The 24,103-nt window shown below is 39.7% G+C and overlaps 1 protein-coding gene across 2 annotated transcripts in view; it reads right to left on the bottom strand.

Annotated features, from left to right (window-relative positions):
• The window catches only part of LOC140646132 (serine/threonine-protein phosphatase 2A regulatory subunit B'' subunit beta-like), a 52,658-nt gene extending 29,914 nt beyond the window's left edge, over positions 1-22,744 (bottom strand). The window contains exons 1-2 of one of the 2 annotated variants that reach the window (XM_072849573.1): positions 22,544-22,744; positions 20,403-20,853 (exon numbers count right to left, since the gene is read on the bottom strand). In XM_072849573.1, the coding sequence (XP_072705674.1) occupies positions 20,403-20,750 (348 nt within the window). In that variant the 5' untranslated portion in view covers positions 20,751-20,853; positions 22,544-22,744. Of the gene's footprint in view, positions 1-20,402; positions 20,854-21,931; positions 22,236-22,543 lie in introns of those variants that run through there. The other variant, XM_072849574.1, reaches the window with a different exon arrangement.
• Positions 22,745-24,103: the final 1,359 nt, after the last annotated feature.

The following is a 24,103-nucleotide window of genomic DNA, read 5'->3' as shown; positions in this document are numbered from 1 at the left end:
GGACCACACGGGGACTCACTACCTGCAAAGGAGTCATGACTGCCTAAACATCATTTTAATGGGGAAAAACTGACAGTTACACCTGAGGCAATTCTAACATTTGTCTACGGAAAACAGCCCTTGTCAGGACAGGCCATCAGTTCAACATCAAAAGTAATAAATAGGGCTAAGACAGACATCCACTTAATTCTTAAACTCTGCAATAGCTTCTCATCCTTCCATGTTTACAACAAAACAAGTTTCAATCACTCAATGCAATTGAGCTTCGGAAAAATCCACTCCAAGAAGAAAAATATCAACAAGCTCAGCCTTGTTACTGAGCTGCAGAGTCAACAGTTGGAGCAAGCATTCTGTCTGGCAATGCCCCAACAAATTCTGATTTGGACAACTGTGAAAGTCTCATATCCCTCTTACCCTGTAAAAGTTGAAGGATATTTTATATGAAGATGTGCCAAACTGTTTCAGGCTTTCTAGCATACCAAGTACTACCATCAACAGTCATAGAACATCTACTATTAGTAGCATTAATGATTACAAAGGTATGGGAAGTATGTTAAAATGGAGAAGAGGCTAGTGAAACTCTTATTCCAAGGGAAAAATAAATAAATCAGAACTCTTCAATGTCTGAATTGTTGGGTCAAAAAACAGCTGCAGAGGGAACTGACATCTAGACTCTTAAATCATGCATGCAAGTAAAGTAAGCTGTAACAAACTTGTACCATATTGGCTTTTCTATAGAAACAGTACCCATTGCATAAATTTATTACCAGCCACGAGCAGGTAAAGAAGCTGCTACCACAGGGCAGCCCATACATTTTAAGCTCGAACCAGGAGTCTCCATTGCAGAAGTGGTAAACAGCTACCAGTTTGCTTACAGCTTCCTTTAAGAGGCTAGAGCTTAAGACCTGGCAAACCATTAGCAATGGACCATTTATGGAAAACCTCTCATCTTAACTAGCCAGTCTCAGCAGGCAGCTTAGATAGAATGAAAATATCTTAAATGTTGGCACCTGCTCCAGAAAATTGGCATTCTGTCAGCAAACTAGCATCAAGCATAACTATTAGCTACAGTCGGAATGAGATTTCTATCCCCCTGCCCCCGCTAACACTTGGGTTTTGTTCTTTAACAAAAGCATTTGTGTGCCTGATGTAAAACTATTATGTAAAAATGGATATTGGGTCCTCGCTCTGTGGTGTTAAAAGGTCTCCAAATGATGTTAAATTAGAAAATTGATGCTAATAGGAAAGCTGGGCTGCCAGAGACATCTATTACACAACCTACTTCTGTGACTATAGTTGTAAAACCAACTGCCTTGCTTAAGTTTTTTAAAATTCATTTTACCTCAGAAATGGGAATTTTATCTTCATGACTGGAAGAATCAGTGTACTACAGCACAACCACACACCAGCCCAGCACACATTAGCACCTACAGGCTCTGTATTCATTACAGTCTTGAACGTGCCACAGGCATGTATGAAGCATTTCAGTAACAGAGGAATGCAAAAATGATCAAGAGGCACTAACGTCTAAACTTACTTCACTTAGAAAGAAAGCCAATCTTGTGAGGCACTGCAGAAGTTGAAGAAAAGTTCTCATCCAGCTGACATAAATAGCATGCCTAAGCAGCATTTAGTATCATTAACAGGTGGTCATGGAACTAGCAGTTCTACATTTCCACACTGAGGTGCAACACATACAACTACAGGAATCACCAAGTAGTAACAGCAGATAAAGGCATGGTGCATTAGAAGTATCAGAAAATATGCCAGCACTCAGTTCTGGCACTAACATTCAGAAGATTAAGTCAAGATTTAGGCCAGCTTTTCTTTTTTTTTTTTCCTTTTTTTAAATCATCATATTCAGCACAAATTTATTTGACTTTTAAAACAGTCTAGTTCTAAAGTTAGAACTCAACTGTTCTACAAGGTGACGTGGCCTCTAAGTAGCAAAAAAATACCTATTTACCTAGTTTAGCTAACACTGAGTTACATGGGTATAAGCATGTCACTGTACACAGATGCATTTTATTCTGTTATCATTCTGTTTCCAACTTCAGATGTATTTTCCTCACATAGCCTGGGTAATGAGGCGCTTATATTCCAGCTCTGACAGGTAGGGATGTCACCAGCTGTTGACTAAAACTCTCTGCTCAGCTATCAGCAGGTAATAAGCCTTTCAGTTCACATCTTTAAGTTGCCAGTACATTTGACATCGTGATAGTTTCTTCTCCCTCCAAAGTTTCAGAGATATTGATGAGCAAAATGGACATGGTGCCTCTTAAGTGCTGCATTTCCAGTTCACTATATTCCATAGGTGTTAAATTACCTAAGAAAGGTCTTTCTAACAGGCAACATCAGGAGAAGAGAGACTGAAGCTCCCCTGAGTTTTATGCAGAGTTATCTATTTAAAAATTCAGTTCCCTAAAGTAATAGAGAACATTTCAACACTTGCGTACTGTTTTTTCTTACTTTTGAGAAACCAATCTTTCCAGAAAGCCCTATTGTGCTCAGTTTTATCAATTTTCATTAATAAATGCAACCACTGAGGAACAGCCTGCTCCACCACATTCCACAGCCACCCACCTCACTACTGGTCGTCTATTTAAAGATTTTCATGAAACTTGATTTGCTATGCTCCAATGACCACCCCTTCCAAAAGACAGGGGATTACCTACACAGATTACTTACATGGGTCTATGCAAAAAGCCACTGCCTTAGAATTCCTAGAACCTGTGGAAGACCCAGCCACTCCAACCCACCTCAGAGCAGATGTTGAGCCACATGTTATCTCATCCACCATCATTACTCATTTTTTATTTTAAGAGGCTAGCTTTAATAGCACTACAACTCTTAAGGAGAATCTGCCATTTGTTTAACAAGTTCTAGAAACTGCATGGATATGAAAAATAAGTGTAGTAAAAGTATAGAAAAATAGATTGACTTCCATTTCTGCTTGATTTTAGCATTCTAATTTTACATCATATTCATGAACTCTTCCATCTGAAAGCCAATATTACAGTGGTATAGGAGGTTGTAAACTACAATGGCAATGAAGCTTAGCAACTGAAATGAGAAAAATTTTTCAAGTTACCCTACAAAAGCTCTAAGCAGTCTTTAATATCAACATGAAATTTCTTCAATGATTATGTAGATTAATAGCTATTATTTGAAATGCACCTAACCCATGAGGACAACTTGAAATTAACATTAACATGAAGTGTCAGGTAAAGAATGTCCATCTTCTATACCAACAGTTATCAGCACTCATATTTTGTTTTTTTAAGGTACTTTCAAAAAGGTGTCCTTAAAGTCATGAAGTTGAAGTGAAGTACCATTTAAAAAAGGAACCTCAGATAAACTACTTGATATCAAGTTGAGCAGAGACAGATATCAGATTTTAGTTCTATACTCCTATTAAGTCTGTTTTGCCCACAGAATTTTGTCTGTAATATAATTAAGTGGTTTAACATATATTATAATTGCCATTTACCTAAGTAGTGCAAGTCTGGTTAAAAATGAAAAGTATTTGTTCATTGTCTGTAGTGTAAGTTTATAGCCAGCAGCATGCTAAAACAGAAAAAACCCTACAGAGTAGACAAACTGTTTTCTGAAGTACTCAGTTGCTAGTAGATATGCATTACCATACTGCATTGAGATGTTTTCTAGCTCAACAGAAAAAAGCCCTGTAAAAGTGCAAGTGATCCAACTATCATTTGATGAAAGACGGATCAAGTTAAGGGGCACCACACAAGGTAATAGTGTGTTTGTTTACAACAGGATGCCATGACTAGACTAAACTTGCCTCATGCTCTGAGGTGCCTAAATATTAACTGATAGTGCTACTTTTAGGTAATTAAGATAGTATTTTCTTTTCCTGCTGTCTCTAGTCAACAATTTTCCTTCTCTGTCTCCAGTTCAGCACAAAAGATTCAAGCTGTAAAATCCTTTCACTCACAAGTTTAGGCTGAATAGCATAAAACAGTAGGGTCGGCACTTGCATTCTGCTTTGCCCAAAGGAATAAACATTGCTTATGTAGCTCAGCCGAAACAAATTTGAAATAATAATGTAGAAGACAGAAAGCTAACACATTTTTAGGGTCATAGGGCTCTATGGCCCTCTCTTGAAGGTCACCTGAAAGGGACACTAGTGCACTGAATTAAAAATTAAGTAGCAGGCTATATTTAGAATTATTTTAAAAGCCAGAAATCCTAAGATAACATAATTTTCATTCAACTGCTAAGCTTTCCTGAATTAAAAAAGGGTAAAAAAAAAAAGAGTCACATACACCTTCACTGATACACCTTTAGTACATGAATTAGAAGTGAGGGTGAGGTAAGGACAAAGTGAATGCTTTCACATACCACCAAAAGCCTTAAAGTTACATGTGTTTGAGGAAATACCAACTTTCAGTTTCTCCAATAAAACAGTTGTACATTTTTCCCCCTCCCAAAAGATAATATCTTTGAACATTTACTCTGTAAGTAGTTTTCCTTCTAATTACATGTTTCAAATGCTTCTATTCTCAAGTATGAGCTCAGTTTAAAATGGTGGATTTAACTCACTGCTGCAAAACAGCAGAGCCACACGTGTGAACCACATAGCAACAACTGATCTCATCCAAATACAAAGTCCAAAATAAACATAATCTAAAGGAATTCAGGATCATCATGTAAGTATGAAAGCACCTTTTAACATAATGTTTCTAGTAAAGTTAGAGCCTATTTCAGTGTATTTTATTTACCTTCAGTAAAAGGTAAATTAAAACCCCTGGGGAAATGCATGCAGATTATGATTATGCAGATTAAGGAAAACAGTCTTTAAAAGTCTAATAGCATTAAGCGCATCAACTTTCAACTGCATATGCCGCTGTGCAAACATTGTACTTCATCTATGCTTCATGCTTCAGTAAACTCTCCTCATTTTTGGTTTGCAGAAAACTACCTACATAGTCTTCTAAAACACAGAAAAATCATCATATATGGAACAGACTATCGAAATCCCGCTAGCTGAGGAAGAACTTGCATGTATTTCCTGCAATCTGCGTGGTTGTGAAGGTACAACTGACAATAACAACTTAATTGTATAAGAACTGAAAGACAAACCTGGACCTGCTGAAAAGCTTTCAGTCTCTTCTTGAATCTAGAAGGTAAAACAAAATCGCATCCTCGAGCTAGCAATGCCAACTCCTTTCTTAGATCAGGATCTTGCCGCAAAGAAATCTCCTTTATCCTCATGCTTTCGGATTTCATATAATGTCTCTGTGTGCCAGTCCAGGCACTTGAGTCCCAGTAAATAGCAGAGCTGTTGTATTATCACACAGTGCCACTTAAAGCAGCAGCTGCGCCCGAGTTCTGTGATATTATAAGAGAGTCAGCTCAACTTCGCCTGCTCCATACATTAAAGGGAACTTGGCTGGAATCACAAAAAACAGATTGGAAAGTCACTTTGGGGGCCTGCCCTTTCGTACATGCATTCCAAAGTCTAAATGGGACAGTATGGAAAAACACAAACCTGTTTGGAGGAGCATCTATAAAAGCAGCTTCCAATTTTAAAAAAGCAAGCGTTAGAGGAATGCAGAGAGGCCAGCCGTGGTCATTTTGTAGCTTCCTCCTCTTCCCATCCCCCTCAGCTTTTCCTTCTGTCACAAAACACTCACTGTCTAGCTTCAATGAAGTACCTCACCAAAGGATAAGGCTTATTACACAGCAATTAAATTCCTTTTAACTCTTCAGTCCTTTAGCAGGAACCCTGTTACGCTGGGAAAATGAAGGCAACGACAGAAAAAGCTGCAGACAGACTTTCAGAGTGGCTCACAGTTTCATGAAATAGTTTTTTTTTTTACATTCATCTAGATCTAAGTTACTGTATCATGAGAATCTAAGCATTCAAGTGCTAAGGCAGAAAGTGGTAGCTGAAATGAGGCAAATGTTACCACAATGAAATGCTGCTTTAAATTATGTTTTACAGAAAAGCTACATTAGAAATATCAATGATGTAACAAAATCTGGAAAAAGTTCACAGGATACTTTTCTTTTGCTTAAATAGGAGTTTTATAAACATTAACATCCACATACTAGATTGCATACCTGTCACATTTCAGTAGCACTAAAGTTAGAGTCAGCTACTGCTCTATTTTCAGTTTATTGAATCTCAAATACATTGTATGGGAGGGTGAGGCCATGTTTTAATCCACAGCAATCAGCTTCTCAGAAAGAGAAATCTGATAAGCTTTTGTGGAAATTAAAGTGACCTTCTGCCCTTCCTCCTTTATGGTTTTAGGTACATTAATTGATAACTGGTGAAGTTTTCACATTTTAAATGGGTATACCTTTATCATAGCAATCTTTAGGAAATGCTACTATTCTGATGAAGTTTTTTTCAAATATCACCATTACAGCTATGGGTATGACAACTCTTCCTATTCCAGATCAAGCTGTGAACACTCTTAGAACCCCCAAATTCTAAGATGTTGGTATGTTGCCCATTTATTATTTGTACCTTGTCATGTACAAGCTTAGTTACTAACAGCTCTGGCGAGTCTTACTCTGTTTTCATCCCTCACGCTTTAAATAAGGCCACTTTCTTGATTACACAAATACGTACACAGCCCAAGAAACACTAAAACAACTCTTTCACCACTAAGTTTGAGATTTCTCTTACTGGACTGCATTATTTTATCTCCACACTGTATTATCTATAATCTTTAGCCCTATTCATCCATTCATAGCCATGCTGTCATGTAACAATATATTAAAACCCACAGTAAATGTCCTCGTAAGATTAAGAAAAGAAAACTATGAAAAAGTACTAGTGAAACATGATTGGTCTTAATTGGATCCTTTTTAGTTTATCATACACTCTTAGAAAGCAGATGATGACACAAAGCCTGTTTTCTTGTTTTTAATTTAGTATCCAGTTTTCCCCACCTGCTTCTTTATTGCAACTTGTTATGAAGATATTTATTTCTTTCGGAAGTGGGAGAACAAGAAAGGAATTGACAAGGCAAGAGTCAGACATGTTGTGGTTGGCATGACCAGACTATCAAACTGCATCAAGCAAAACTGGCTGTCATTCACTGTCTTTTAAGAAGATCAAATCAACTAACCTGTGATAACCCTTGGGCCACAGGGAAGCCAGCAGGGAGCTGGATGCGTGGCACACAACAGCAACATGCCTGGAACTTGAGATGAAGGACTGAGGTGTTAGAGTAGGAGAAGAATCCTACTCTGGCAGCAGATACCCGTTCCAGACCAAGATGTTTGGGGAAGGTCAGGAAGGTTGTATTGCAAGGCAGACTGCATTTCAGGTTAGGCAAAATAGGGCTTGCTTAAAGTAAGGTGAGGTATCTCCTCACCTAAATTGCTTTCTATTTTCACCCCTTTTCACCAGGTGTGCCCCATTCACTATTACATTCACAGTCTTGTTTAAGGTGGCTGTACTATGTCATTAAGATGACTGACTGCCACACGGAGAGCTAACCTGAAAGACTGGAGCTCCAGTTCACCCCAATCTGCTGAAGGAGTCGCAGTAAGAAATCAATGTTCTGAACTCCATGTTGGAAAAAGTTGCAGATTTCCCTTCTTTTTTCAAATGGAGCTCAGAGTCCGTCACCACTTAACCAGCATATTATGTTCAGTATTTTGAATATTCTGTATTTCGTTGTCATAATATTACTTCACTGCCTGAGGTAGATGTTAAGTCAATCCTATTGTTAGCCTAATATTGTTGTAGCACTATTGTCACTAGTCTGGTTTCAAACCTAGCGGTCGTTTATATACCTGTATGCAGTATAGTTGTCAAAAGTTCACACGTTGCAATAAATTAAGAATCTATGTGCAATTGAGTATTTAGTTGCAGTACATTGTGAGAGGTAAGTACACTGGCAGCTATTAATCACCTCCTTTTCACCATCTGAATGGAAAAGAATTTGTATTGCTGGATTTAAGGAGATATAAGCATTTGTAAAGCAATGTGGTCAAGAACCCCCTAAGATCTGTTTTAACCTTTTCAGTCATGAATTAGCCACAGGGGAAAGGGAAAGTCAGCTTCCACCCAGATTGAACTAGGAGTGTTCAGGTGTAGTGTTACATTTATTCTAAATCTGAATTCTCTCCAGTGAAAGCTATGGCAAAATCCTTTCCTGGGTGAAGGGCTGGATGCCAGCCATGAAGCTGTTCAAGTATCCGGACAGCTTATTATTAGCTAGATAAACAGAGGGGAAGATGCATGCTCAGAGCTTCCTTCCAAAGCTAAAGATATACACTATGAATGGATCTGACTCAAGGGACTGTGGCTAAAGAGTTTACCACTTTAACAGAGATCTGAACATACACAACAGCAGTGTAATATTTATGTGGCTTTAACACAAAAGTATTCAAGTGAGACAAAGATGAGGATTAGTAATATTTTGGGTAACATGGAGGAAATAGAAACCTGAGTAATACCTCAAAAAACCTTAAGCATTTGCCTACAAAAATGCAATTTCTTGTCAGAAGCATACACTGACAGTAGATTTAAAGTCTAAGAGATTATGGGGAACTAACCTCTAGTCTTTGAAAAAAAACATCCAAGCATTAAGTTAAATATGTAATAAGATGTATTCAGCCATACAAAACCTGGGGTCAGGTTGCTGGCTAAACCCTTAGTTGCTGGGGTCCAGTCTTCAACCCAGTAACATGTCAACCAAGATGACAGAAAGCCTGTTTGGCCTTTGGAGGCAGTTTAAATAAGGCTGAATGAGCAAACCCAATGGCAACAGTGTGAACCTAACAGAATCCCTCAGCCTGCGATGCTGCAGAAATTAGAGTGGCTCCTGGGTTAACTCTGGAAAGAGAACTGTCATATCTCCACAACAGTCAACTAAAGGGTTATGCAACTAGAGTAATCCTTTCCAAAAGAAACTGATTAGCAAGGGGCAGAAAAGAGCAATTAAGATAACTGAGGCAAGGTAGCATCTTTATCAATATAGAAAAAAGATGAAACAGTGTGACTAACTACTAAAGATATATTTCAGATATTTAAAGTGGAAAAAATGCACTATTAGTACAAGCAAATAGTTCAGGAAGATATATATTAAAAAATAAGTCAAGCAGCTAACGATGCTAAGTAAAACACAGCTACTGTGAGGCAGGAAAGACAAAGAAGAAATTACATAAATATACCAGAAGACAGACAAATGAAAGCAGCAATTCTTTGCTAGACTAGGAAAACAAGCAAACAATACAAAAAGTCCTGAAATATTGGGTTCATTTTTTTCCTCAGTCTTCACAAAAGTTTGTGACTAGACTATCACCATTATTTAATATTATCAAGAGTTATTTCTAGACCAGACAGTCCATACCTGGCCTTTGATCTACTGAAAGATGCTGGAACTAGATATGCCCCATTATTTGCATAATAATTAGACATTTGATTGATAATTATTTGGTTTCCAACTCAGACCAAAGCTCCACAGTCAGACTGAACTTCTAAGAAATCTACCCCAATTTCTGAAAAACGTATTGCATAATAGTAGATGCACACTTCAGTAAACATAATGCTCTTTGAGTAGATGCATTATTTACACTAGTCTGCAGATGTTTAATCCTGCAGACCAGTGGTAGCCTGTGGATCATTGTTGTAACAGCAGTTCTCAAGGTACTGAGTAAAAACCAAGGGGAAAGATTAGAAGGCAATGTCCATCTCAGTCAGATTTGATTTTATGACCTACAAAGTGAGAAAATACAACTTAGGCAGGCTTGGTAGCATCTGCAGTACCTTTCTGCTTAACACTATAGATAGCAACATCCAGTGTTGACATAGTCTAAATAAATGAATGAAGAATGATAGTGATTCTCTTTGGAAAGAATTCTAAAACTCCTGCTCAAGTCTTCAATAAGGCCCTTGCGAGGGAAAATCCTCTTTATAGCAATGGACTAAAGTCTCAGTTGTCCAAGTGTGTTATTTTACATTATTATGAGCAATAAACAAAACATTCCCCTTCTCGGGAGACTACAGTACATAGCAAGATTTACTGACCTTGAATTTTAGTAGAGCAGGTACTGTAAAACATTAAATGTCTAGAGAATGGGAAAATATAAGAATAAATGGGGAGTAGCAAAGAAAATTCTGCTTTTTATCCATATAACTGCCTAAGCAATCAAAAGAATATTAACATCTATTGACAAGGTGACCCACTTGGGGGTGGGGGGAAACCCACTGATACCAATTTTTCAATATTGAATTCATAAATATTGATTTTTTATTTTCATTTCCCAAAACCCCTGACTCTATCCTGAAATAAGGATACATAAGGTTGAAACCTATCCATCCTTATACTGATGCATAAGGAAAGGGATTTAACGGGATCCCAAATAATCAGTTTTCCCAGTTCTTCAGACACTTATCTAACTTGCTACTTGCTTCTTGCTAGTAACTTCCCATTTCTAACTGCTCTGTATGGGAAGAGGACAAGAGGACAAGGCACTTGTGAGCTGGACAGAATAACCAAGTATTACTTATCCATCCCTAACTCTCCTTTGGATGAGTCGTCCCTTTTCAGCAGTACATTGACAAAACCCAAGGGAGACAAAGTCTAGATCACAGAAGGAATCAAGTTACTATGCTCATACCCAGCTATCAGCTACCCAAACTGATTGTGTTAAAGTTATTGACAGTGTTTTGAGTATGGTGTGCTACACTGATGAACTGCTAGATGTTGTCACTGTGTAGTTAAGAAATCTACCTTCACAGGGAGAAACTGATCCTTTGGCCTTGAAAGGCAGTTCATGTGAATCTGGGTCTAGATGCATTTTTTTTTCTTGGAAGATGCAAAGCCTCCCCCCTAGAACATGCAGACAATTAAAAAACATGGAAGTCTTGCATGTGCATGCCTTCTCTAATGATTATTTAAATTTTCGAGTATTCTTGGATTAGACAGAGCAATGCCTGGAGGTCCTTTCCACAGTTGCTGGGAGGAGCAAGGAGGCAAGACAGTGAATAGGAAGCAAGACAGTGAATAAAAAGACACCAGTTAGATGTGAGATACGTGGTCATGTTGGTAGCTCAGGAAGGATGGGCTGATCAGATTCTCTGCGCATTACCAAAAGAATGCCATGTATGTACACCACGCCATGGGCTGTTATCAGATTATAAGCAAGATAAGATACATGTCACCTTGCTATGATTACACTGCCTGGACTCCAAAGACATAGGATGGGCCTTTTTAGATTGCTAACTGCATCTGGCAGACTAACTTCAGCAAGCGTCAACACTAGATACTATAAAATTGAAGCCTGACAGTTAATGGATGGTTTATATTCCTTTCAGAACAATTCTCATGTTCCCTGCCATCTTGGGAAAACATTATCAGTTTACATTTTATTTATCTGTGTATAGCATAAACAGAGTTTTAATGGAAACAGGTTGTTGGAATGGTGCTCTACAGATGGAACCTATTTACTATTCATGATCTTCAGATGACTCTATTCATCAGATCATGAAAACCAGGTACACCTGAATTGATGCTGCTGAGGTAGCTATTAAACAGAGAAAGACATAAAAAAATTATCTAGTATGGATTATACAAATTAAAGTCACACTTGCTCTAATAAGATGCTGGGTTTTTACATTTTAGATGAGCCATGATGCTAGAGAGACTATCCACAGAGGAAGCTACATCCACAACATACACATTTGTAACTTTACTAAGGTAAGCCTCTGAATAGCAGAATAGGTTGAAACGAAGAATCAGTTCAGGCTGATTCAGAATGCCACTGAGATTTTCCTACAGCAGATAGCAGCTTTTATAATGGAGTCCAGTGTTATGCATTATGCAACTTTTCAAAGTCATACAGGCCGTTTTGGCTACTTAGTCATTTCTAGATTGGTATTATTTACCTTGTGTCACCTTAACTTAGAAGTTGACAGAGTAATCTGGTATAAAGAACATGAATGACAATGTTTTATAACTGTCCAGCAACTTATTTAAACACAGTACCAACTGTTCAGTACTTCATCATTTTGACATGAACTGAATTTTCAATTAATCCTTTCAAAAACACGTTTATATCTTGGAATTTCATAATTTCCAAAACTAGAATGAGTGGTGTATGAAAGTACAACCACTACTTTAATTCCAGCACCACAGTCTAACACGACATGTAATTTAGTCTCTGAAATCACAAGACAATAATTTTGAGTCAGTGACAGCTGCAGGACAGCTTCTTGCTTATGCTTTCGCTTGAGATTTCCCTCCCCGAAGATCGTAAAGCAAACCCAAGAAATCGGGAAGCTTAAGATACAGACCTTGTTCTACAAGTCAGTCAGTAAGATCACAAATTTTAATTTACCAACCAACAATGGGATTTCTGGTAGAACTCCTATAGAGACTTACTCTTGAACTAACACTACTATGTTGATCATGAATCAGTATGAAATCATTGCTGATACAGGAAACGGAGAGGCAACAGAAGCTGTACTGGTTTCTACAGAGCTAAATGAAAAGTCATGCACTTCCCAACTTGCAAGCAGGGTACACCGGTAAAGGACAAAGCAAAGAAAGAAGGCAGAGTACAGAGGTTGGACACTGGTAACCAACTGAAGTTTAGCTTCCAGTATGATAACTAAAGGGGCAACCATTTCATATGAAGAAATAAGACTTAAGTATTAAGTCAACACAAATACATTGGCAGAACAGCAACAGTAGCCTTGACCACCAATTTCCTCCACTCTCCATCATTGGAAGCCTTGATGTGAAGTCTAAATATTTTTTCAAACACTCTAGAAGATCTTTCTAAAATACTAACCTTAAATTTGTTGCTTAATAAATAAACAAGCAGTCAAAATTTTAGGAGCTATTCTTTAGTGTGTTAACAGCAAGTAAGACAACAGAATTGGTGATCTTTTGTTTAAAAATCTTAAGTTACAACAGAAGACTTTAAAAGTATTTGCTGTACATGATGACTATTCATGAAGACTAGTAGTAAATGGAAGACAAATCTAGCCCATTAAATGCTTTCAACATTACTGAGTTTCAAATAGTTTGCTTTATGGATGAAGATTATTTACAATATATCCATGATGATCATATCTAGTGGAAATGTTTACAAAATCTAGAATATTAACTGTGTATCAATGCAAATCTAGCTTCTAAAGGAATGAAACTGTTCTCCTGGTTCTGCTGGATTCTAAAACCAGATCAAGTCAAGCCATCTCATAAGCTCTACAAGCCTTGCTTTGTCAAGATAACATCAAGAAGATCCAATCGAACCTTGTTCATGGTGGGCACATTTACAACTCCGTTTTATAGATATTTTGCAATGTTTCTCTTGTCACACAGTCATAAGGTCTTTCCCTGCATTTTCCTTGCATATAGATTTCTACAAATGTTGTGAAAGTCTCCTTGTAGTCTTCCAACTCATGTCATTTGTTGCCTGAAATGAGCCAAAGTTTCTAGTAAAATCTGCATAGAAACAAATATGTAAGGCTAGTTCCATATGAAATGAAACTAAGCAGTATGCACAAGGTTATTTAAGCACATATCCCAACAGCCCTAAGAGCTCATTATCCCTTCAAGTACCTGTGGTCAAGAAATGGTACATGGGTGGCTGAACAGTTTCTAGCTAATTTTTATATAAATAGTGATTGCTATGCAAAAGAGGCACATCTAACATGAAGTACCAGAATGCACTTTTAAAAACATCTCTTGATCACTGGTTAGCTTTCTATGGACCCATTTTAAGTCATATCTGTTGTTTGCAGAATACAAACTAATCGTATCTTCCAAGACATTAGTACCATCTGGTTAACTTGAAGACAAGAACACCACACTAATCCAGCCCAACACAAAGGAATTATTACATATTATGCCACAGTTAGAACATTAAATTTAGTAACCATTTGTTGTGGACTGCAGAAAACGAGCACACTTAACTGGTATCTTCTTGAATCAATGCAACTACTTAAGTTGCCTAACTTTCATTGAATTTTTCAAGACAGTTGTGTGTGCAAAACCTATACATCTGCAAGACTCAGCCATATGATATCACCATTGGTATTTTGTAGATTTTTCTCATAACATTGCTTGATGAAAAATTCTGTGCGGTCATTGACTACGTCTATCAGTGGACAAACCAGTTCACTAGATGAACTGCATTAATTGTTGCATACTGAAATAAGCCCATACATACTTTTGGCCTCAAGCTTATTTCTTGCTGACAGAGTAAGTGTAGGGCATATGGAGAGGTTCTCAAAAATATAAGACAGGTTCTCAAACATCCTTGAGGAAAAAAAGAAAGCTATCTCCTCTATATCAATATCTAATTTCCTCCCAGACTGACCACCTGTTAAAAGAATGAACTATTTAAATGACTGATGTAAAGCTATAATTAAGCTTAAATGTTTTGAAAGACTGGGCAGAGAGGAACAACTGCAAGTAAGTAACAATCTCATACAGCTATGAACTTTTTTGTTTGTTTGCTTTTAAGTGACAGTCACACAGGAGATAGTGCCTGTGATTAATAAATTTCATCCAAATATTTGAATTTGTCCTGTGTAAGGATTCAGGTGAATTTTAAATTTGAAGAAAGCCACGTATAATTCTGAGTTCAATTTTTCAGCACCAGAAATGCCAAAACCTCTTAAGACTGGATGCAGTGTATAAGAAACATCTATGAGTTTCCAGTAGGACAGAAATATCTTCTCTTTCAAGTGCAACTGCCACTTTGAAAGAGGGCAAAAGATCACTATTTCTTCTAACAAAGCACAATGTGTAAACAGAATTAATACTACTGCTACGAAAAGTGTAACATTTACATCCCAGGGTACAAGATGCAGTTAGAACAAAGAGCACTACCAAAAAGCTACAACAGTGAATAACTTTCAGTTTCTCATTTATACATAAAATGAATAGCTGGTTCTGTAATCAGGATAACAATTCTTCTATTCCAAGCTATTCAATACAGCAAAGCTTAAGAAGAATAACACAACATACTACCAGTGCTGCTTATGCTGACTACTATTATTTCACCACACTTGACACTAATAATCATTTTCTAGGAACACCTATAGCTGCACTCTTCCAGACCTTAATATGAACTTCTGGCTGTCCTTCCTTTGTTGACACCATAGAAGGACCTTTATTGTGAACACATTAGTGCTGACATCTGTCATAGTACCCTGTTATCATCATAGAAGTACATCAGTTTGATACCAGGTTATTTACAGTCTGCCTTTAAGTCACGGGCTTGAGTTGGAAGCCAAGTCCACCATCCTCCCCACTTAGTGATGGGACATGGCACTGTTAACACTAGCTTTGCATAATACAGAGTTAGGGAGCGTATGCGCTAGACCACACTCAGTCCTGCACAGCGTAACCTGGTGTGCAGTGCAATGCTAATACATCTTACGTAACCCAGACTTAGTAGTTGACATTGCTTCTAGTATTAAGCTATACTAGGTAGCAAGTCAGATGCAGACAACATATAGGACTAGGTACTTGAAATGTCAAGGCAGACAGCAAAGCTTAATAACTACTTAAGTGAAAAGCTGGCAGGATTCAAACATTGTCATTCCTCTTACTTTTCTGATGTTTTATGAACATCATTTCTCTCCTTGCTAGTAGAAGGCGGTCCCCCAAAAAAACTTACAGCACAACTGCAGAACATGGAGATAGTCCACCACTGGTCTAAAGGATGCAGGTCTAAGCCTAGCTACCCTTTAATTCAAGTCATCAGAAACACTCATTTGCTCTCATAAGCAACTGTTAAGTGTTATTTTGCTCAAACGTGTCTCAATGTTAAAAGGTTTCATTCTAGTCTGCCTTTAACCTAAAATGGATTCTAGCAGTACGACTCCATTTGAATTGACTAACTGGTAGCAAAAATTTGGCAAGAATGGTAGTGATGAAAAAAAGGTATGCAGCAATATAGTAAAGTAGTAAAAAAATTACAAGTTACAGAAATACAGGACAATAAGCTTTAATAATTGTCATGGAATAACAAGCAGAAACAGTATGCTTATCAAGCAAAAGATACACAGAAACCAATCCAAGAAGTACCTTTATATCAAAGGCTGATCCTGCAGAGAAACAGAAAATAACTTTGAAGTACTTCAGGTCATATCACACACTCTGCACCACCACCCCCCAAAATGCCCATAGGGAATTCTGTGAATTGTTTCCCCAGATGCCTTGCACACCAGCTGGTTAGGATTAAACATCTTGCCTGCGGCATCTTTTAGGCCTTGAGGCCTGGCATTTTTGACAATGTGATGAACAGTGTACAATTGTGTATACCCCATATGTTTAAGATAATCTAGAGTGCCAGAAACCCTGTTAAATCCATGTACAGTAGTGATGAGGGTTAGAAGAAAGCTATGACAGCTCTTCCTCAAGTTTGAAAGTTACAGCTCTAGAACTTCCTTTCTTAACAAGAATATACTCATAAAATATTCAAGACTTAAATGTTGAGATTTTTCTATGCCTCTGATTTTCTGTTATTTTAATACATTTAGTATATACAAATCACAAGCCTACTTGCAGAATACTGAGTGCTAGCAAGCACTTCACACCACATAACGAAGATGACCAGAACTTTGCAGTTACAGTGTTGGTACAATGGATGCAGTCAGACACTGACCTCACTCTAAATGACAGCATGCAAGTGAAGGGGAAGTACCTCCCCAAAAGGAAAAAAACCCATACCTTAAACAAACACTGTTTTGTTTTCACTTGCACTAACACACACCATAAGAGGAATTTTCATGGTAGAGTTCTGTCTAGATTTCAAAATGTGCGTGTGGATTAAGCCAACAGTTTATTCTGAATTAGTGTTTTTCCAGAACATGGTTTTAAGTGCCCTGTCCAGATGAGCAAATTCCTGTTTGAAGTGCCTCAGTTTTTTGTTCATCTTTAACATAAAGACCATGTAGGTGCTTTCATTATCTGAGAAAGTACTTTGGACTCGCTAATCGGTGGAGGACTTCAACTATCTTGAAAGACAGCAAATTCTCCTCTGACAAGACATTAGTGTTTCAGCAAAAACACGTGGCAACTTCTGAATTTTGGATAAAAATATAACCCTCAAGCTTCAATTACAAGCTAACCTCTGAAAAAGGGAAAAGATCTCCTTGAATACGATAGCTGTCAGCTACAGTATTTTTAATGCTGTTTAACAGTTGCCATCAGAACACCAGCTTGTTTTGCTCATACGCTACTGTTTAAGGTGTTAAAGATTAAACGTCTAATTAGTTTCAAGACTGGTCTTCCAAGAATGCTTCCCATTCTGCAAAACATGTTTTTTTAATAAGTATAGAAACCTGTAGCATGAAAATGTGGTTTCCTACACATTCATACTACCTAGTAACAACCTGAGGATGACAGTTTTCTGTTATCAGCTTTATTGTTTGGTGTCCTTCGAAACAGTTGCAAGAACATTTTAAGAAACAGAAAAAGGTGTACAGCAACCTTACCCATAATCAAACATAATGATTCAGCCCAGCGATACTGAAAATGTGTCCTGCCAAAATGCGTTTACTGCTTGTATGCTGCTTTATGACAATTGCTGTATACAGTAAGAAAAAGTTTAATAAGAAGATGCCTCAGATGACTTATATAGTCTACAAGAAATAATTCTCCAGCTCTTTATGGCTGATGTAAAAGCCCTTTCCTAATATCACCCTCAGGCACACAGAGTTAAGCACATTAACTTTTACCATTTTCTAGGACTGCTATTTAGAATTTAAATCTGTATTACTGGACCTACAGTACAAGGTTTATTTTTTAAAAAGCTATCTGAAACATTTTCTTCCATTTATAGAAACGAGACGAGGACCTCAAACTTAAACTCAAATGAGGTAGGTAAAACCACTGTGGCTCGATTTGTGAGCCCTGATTAAGTGCACAAAACCAGATGCATTAATTTTGACACTGCAGCGGGTAGTTTACAGATGTACGAGAAGGAAAAGGGGTATATTTTGCTTTCTATGAGAAAATACACTGTCATGGTAGAACATGCAATTATGCAACTCTTGGTGCTATTTTAAGAGCTGATGCCTGCTCCAAATGTAATTTACACTTCTTAAAGATTAGGAAACTTTTGGATGAAGCTTCAGGTCAGCTGAATAAAGCCACAAAAATTTCTTATTGCTTGGAAACTTCCCCCTGACCAATTTCCTGGAAAAAAAACAAACCAAAAACCAAACAACAAAAAACCCCACCAAAAAACCCAACAACCTAACTCTCTAGGTTCTCTCTCAGCACTATACAAACAATTCAATTAAGTAAAGAATGTTACTCTTCATTAATCTCTTCTAGTTCTTCTTTATGGGATCTACTTAAAGCGATCAACCAAGACACATGAAGAGAAATTACAGTACACGAGTTGGTGATCAAGTAAGAGTGGCTTTTAATGGAAACCCTCCCTTTGCTTGCTTTTATCCAATACAAGAATAAACAGCATCTGCTAACTTTCTACATTTCACTAGAGCAGGAAATATAGTGGTGTGAACATAAAGAAAAAAAAGTAAATCAATTGTCATGCCCTTCTGTCTGGCTAGTAATTACACATAAAATACAAGTCCCTATTATTTTAAAATCAATCTAGGCAAACTTTAGACTGGAAGTGTGATGTCTTGAAACTAAGAAGTGGGGACTCCAAGTTGTCAAGCTAGGTTTGAAAATTAGTATTTATGAAATCAAGGCAACACTTCAGATTAAATGTTTTAGTGCAAAACAGTAGTCAAGTTGTTACTCCTGTGGGTCAAAAGGTAAGTATATACATTCGATAGACACCAATAACAGACAAGAAGTAACCGATACTCTTAAATATCTTCAGCTCTAACCTCTCTAACCCTTACCAACCTGAGAAGGCTGCCCTGGGACACTGGGAGGTTTGGCCAGTGTATTGAGTTAGACACCAAAGTATGTAGAGTGATTGGGAGTGATGACCACTTACAACTTACCAGTATTATTAAATTATATGAATTTACAGTCCTATAGCAGAAGCAGCATGCTTCTTATATCAAAGGAATTGTTAAAGGCAGATCATATATGCAATGCTTAGTTTTGTCAGTCACAACATCATTTTCTATCCGGTTTTGTTTTTACAATTTATGAAGAGGGCTAGAAATTAGATTGAACTGAACTGCAAGTTTAAAAAAACCACTCAGGTTGGGGGCAGGGGTATCATTCTTGCATAGAGGACATTGTCTATTATAAATCAAGACCTTCTTAGAAAGGAAGCATTGAGTGTACCATGCAGTACCAAAACAATTACTTTGTTAATATGCAGATTCAGTGGAGCCAAATTTGAGTCTTGCACTAACAATAGTGCCTGGTATCATTAGACAAAGGAATATTTGCAGTCAAGGCAGTATGTTATAAAAATAACACTGCAAACAAACACAGGGACTTACATTTATCCACAATTAGATTGCATTTAACAGTGGAAGGGCCTGTTATTGAAAGCGTGGCATCTGAAGCATGAACACCCGGTTTGGGTTACCTCTGGCAAAAGTAAGTTAAACAAGAGGTATCCAGCAACTGTGATCTATTTAGTAAACTAAATAGCCTTTGTGAACTACCACATCTGATAGAATGCTGGATTTTTATTTTAATACAGAGTGTGAGATGTATTCCACGAATGGCACCTGGTTAGTCATGGCTATCTGACCTATCTATCCCAGTTTGGGCTTTTACAATTCTCTTTCATTCTCCGACTCTAAACATGGGTCCTCCCCCACTCTGGACACTGCTCAGTGGACAAGGACATTACTGAAAACTACTTTTTCATTATAAGGCTACTTGTAGCTTTTCCAGAACTTTTAGTTTGTTCATGCCGGTTAAGAAATGCAAGAATATGGGTATTAGCCCTAACCTTATTGCATAGGAGAGGCAATACTTCAGAAAGCAAGAATCACTTGCTTTCTATTCCTTATCTATGCTGCACCCACTGAAGCAAACATAACATGTAAATTAGTTGCAACACAGATCAGTGTTGCATGATGTTTGAAATTATAGCTCAAAACCAGGGTAGATATACCAAATCTAAACAGCTGTACTGGATATGGAATTTTTAAGATGCCTTCCCCTCTGCAGTTTTAAAGAACAAGGGCAATATTGCTCGACAGAAAAATTATTGGAAGTGGAAAACAATTCATTTTTCATTTTATGTCAGGCATGTATGGCTTATAAAAAGCAACAGAGTTGCAAGGAGCCAAGACAGTCTTTTGGAAGTTTAGGCTACCTAGCCATTAGCGCTAATGGCACACAAACATTGACATTTTATGTTCAGTGCTGCTGCTTCACTCCACTCCCGACACCTCCTGTGGGGAAACTAATTACTTGCACAATTTGCCAATACCACAAACACAAAATTCACTTCCATTTAAACAAATAGGTCTAATAAGTAAGAAACAAACTTACTACTTTGGCTCCTGAGGATCGACGTGTTGCTCTAACGTTAGAAATGTTCCTTGGGCTGGCTGGAGTTGCCAATGGAAGAGTAGTAGAAAGTTGAGGAGGATTGAAGGACATCAAAGGCAATCTCGTATCTCCTAATATGCATTGCTTGGAATTGGAATTTTTATTAGCAAACCTCTCATTTTTACCATTTCCTGAATCTCCATTACCAATCTCAGTTTTCTCCTCATTTTTTATTCTTCTCAAGCAGTCTTTTAGTGTCAGCTGAGTTGCAGGCTGACTCAACCAGCACAAAAAGAGTTCATCCACCTTCATTTTCAGTACAGGTTGCAGAACTTTCCCAGGTGACATTTTCTACCAGTTTCCCTTTTTGTTGGATCAAATTCAAAATAAAGGTTTGACAATCATCTACGTATTCCACTTGACTTTCAGTGTTTCACAGACTCCACAGTTCCTGTTAAGAAAAATACTATTATTTAATCTTACAGTTTTAATGAAGTTTTGATATTCATTCCCTCAAGATACCAACAGGTGTTGTGAGATACACGCTAACATGTGACTGCAACATCATTTTGTAAGTGTAAGCCATTAATCAGAGCCAAATCCAGAAGATAATTTCATTTAAAATCACTGTGTCAATGATGGTGACTGAAGAGAAAGGAACTGCACTCAGACTTTCTCAAAGAGCTATCTAACAAGTGTTTTCCAAGAACATGTATTAAAGTACATATTTATTATGACAAATAGCCTTGAAAAGACTTATAATTGAAACTGCTAAGAACTAAACGTTTAAGCAGTTTATGCAAAGCCTTGGTGATAGTACAATTAAGATTTAAGAAGTCAGCCTTTCAGTCAAGAGATTTAGAGCTAAGATCAAATACTCAATTTCCTGTGCTTCTGACTTAAAAATCTTGCATTGCATATTGCAGCGCAAGATGCATTCCCATATGAGTGATGCCCAGCTGAATTCCCAAAGATCCTTCCTCAGGATTTGATTTGACTACCCACTTGGTACCATGCAGTCATTTGATATTTTAAGAACTGATCTATTTGACATTCACTTTTACAGTTTTTTAAAGCCAACGTGAAACACAATGCGATTCAAGAACTGGGATAGTATGATTTCAGGTTCAGTTGCTCACCTGAAACAAAGAGAATATATATATATATATTTTTTAGAGAGCCAGAGGACTGGAGCTAAATACTGAGAACAGAACCCAAGTTACTATCCTCATCGCCACAAACAAATTACTTAATGATCTGGTACAGTTTAACTAAACCTTGTACTTCCTCCCGATTTGTTTTTTTAAAGCCTTTATCAATATTTGCTCCTTATGTAGCAGGCAGCAAAGATATGCAAATACTTTGCTGAAGAAGCCTTAAAATGAGCACTTGAATTTGGAAATGAATAACACCTAGCAAAAGACTGTACTATTAAAACCAAAGCTCAGTCTTCATGCCATAGCAGAACTATAAGCCTTGTAATACTGCACCAGTTAAATTTTTTAAACCTTTATGCTTAATAACTTAACGGCTAAGTTATTCCGTTGCTGAAACTGAAGGTCACTAGTTTTTCAGATCGACACTTTTACAGCGTTCATCGCTGTGTCAGCAAGCCTCACGCAGCATTTGCCCGGGCTGGAAGCAAAGCGGAGCCGTCCGGCACTAGCGAGCACCTCCGCGGGGGCCCAGCTTGCCCCGCCGGCAGACCGGCCGGGAAAGGCGGGCGGCCACACCACCTGCCGCCGCAGACCGGAGCGGAAAGGCCTCCCCCGGGCCGTTTAAAAGCGGCGGGCACAGAGCCGGGCGCGACCGCCACCGCGCCGGGCACCGCGGCCGTCCCCGCGGAGCGGGCAGCTCTGAGGAAAGGCCGGCCCGGAGCAGCCGCGCCGCGAGGGCCGGGGCGGGCGGAAAGCGGCGCCGCCCCGGGAGCGGGGAGGGGAACGGCCGCCGCCACTCGCCTGCTGGCACCTGCTCCCCCTGGAGACGGCCGCCGGGCAGGGGGCAAGCGCTCCCCCGGCAGCTCAGACGCGACGTGGCTTCGCGCCGCGCCAGCGACCCCAAGGGGGGATGCGGGGGACACGGATGGGTGAATGGGCGCGCATCGCGACGAGCCCGCAAGGGGAACGGCCGCAGCCCCTCACCTGCCCCAGGCCGCGCCGCGCCGCGCCGCCCCTCCCGCCGCTGCCTTCAAATCTGCGCCTCCTTCCGGCCCGCCCCGCCCGCCGACATCTCGCGAGAGCGCTTCTCTTCCGCCCCGCCGAAGACGCGGCGGACGGTCACTATGGTAACGGGGGGCGGGGCGCGGGGGGGCACGCGGCCGTTTCTTCGTGCGTCGTGGCGTCACAGCGGAGGGGTTTGGTGCGTTTTCCCCCTGGTCCCCTGCCTTCCCAGCAGCCCTTGCGGCGGGAGCGCGTCCCGCCGCCGCCGCCGCCGCCGCCGCCGCCGCCGCCGCCGCCGCCGCCGCCGCCGCCGCCGCCGCCGCCGCCGCCGCCGCCGCCGCCGCGCCCGGCCGCTGTGGTGGCGCCTCCGTCCGCGGGGAGCGCGGGCCCGGGCGTCCGCACCGGCGGGCGGTGATGGCGATGGGCGCAGCCCCCTTCTGCCCCTGCCGCTGGGGTGCTGCCTCGCCGAGGTCGGCCTCCCCTCCGCGTAGGAGCCCCTCTCGGGACCGAGGCAGCTGCGCCGTGCCGTTAGGGGCAGGGTGGGGAGAGCGAAGCGCTGGGGCTGGTCGGTTGGGCCTCCCGCCCCAAAGGCCGCGGGTTCTGCAGTCGGGCCGGTGCCCTGCTGTCCCGGTTGGGATGTGTGCGGTTGCCGCGGTGCTGCCTGCCCGTGTCGCCCTGGTCCCAGGGCCGCCCCAGTGCTGTCGCCTGGGCTGAACTCGGGGGTAGCTGTGGCAAGACGCAGTTTTGACGCGAAGTATGTGAGCTTTCCTTTGCTTGTTCCAGCTGCTAAATCCTGTTAAAGGAGAACACAACATACTATATCTACCCAAATAATTGCTGTAGTTGCCATTACTGTTACAGGATTACCATGAGAGGATGAAAGGGAAAGTGGAGGCAGTAGCAAATAAAAAGATAATCCCCTTATTAAGGGAACGGTGTGTGCCAATCTGTTTGCAGCCCCTTTTTGCACTGGTAACATACACGGGAAACTTGTGGTTGCCAGCCTTGGCAGGCACTCCTGCAAGGCTGTCTAGGGAGACACGTCAATGGGATTTTACATGTAAGAGCCTCACCCCCCCCGCCCCCCCCCTATGATTTCTTTCCTTGGTATTTTGTACATCAGAAAGTCATCTGTATTTTTATATCAGATCCCTACTTCCACTACTCTGTTTTCCTTATGTGGCTATACTTCACTTTGGTGTATTCCTTTTACATTCTTCCACTTCCTTTACTATGACACATGCTCCAAAGATTTATGGCGGGTTATTATCACAAATCCTTGAAATGTTACTACTGTGGAATTGAGGCTATACTAGACATGATACCATTTACATCTTTCAGTAGTTTGAAGAGAAGGCCTAAAAACGCAGACAAGATTAAAATAGGGTAAGTGAAGGAATGGACTTTCTTTCTTATTTCTGGGGGCTTGGAGACAGGACACAGAGATGAGAAAGGCTAGATGCCATGAGAGAGATCTAGTACAGAACAATAGTTGCATTTTTGTGATATTCAAAATACTATTGTCTTCTGACAAAAACAGTG

This window comes from Ciconia boyciana, chromosome 1 (genome assembly GCF_034638445.1).
Source record: "Ciconia boyciana chromosome 1, ASM3463844v1, whole genome shotgun sequence".
Lineage (NCBI taxonomy): Eukaryota > Metazoa > Chordata > Aves > Ciconiiformes > Ciconiidae > Ciconia > Ciconia boyciana.
This window is presented reverse-complemented; position numbering and strand designations above follow the sequence as displayed.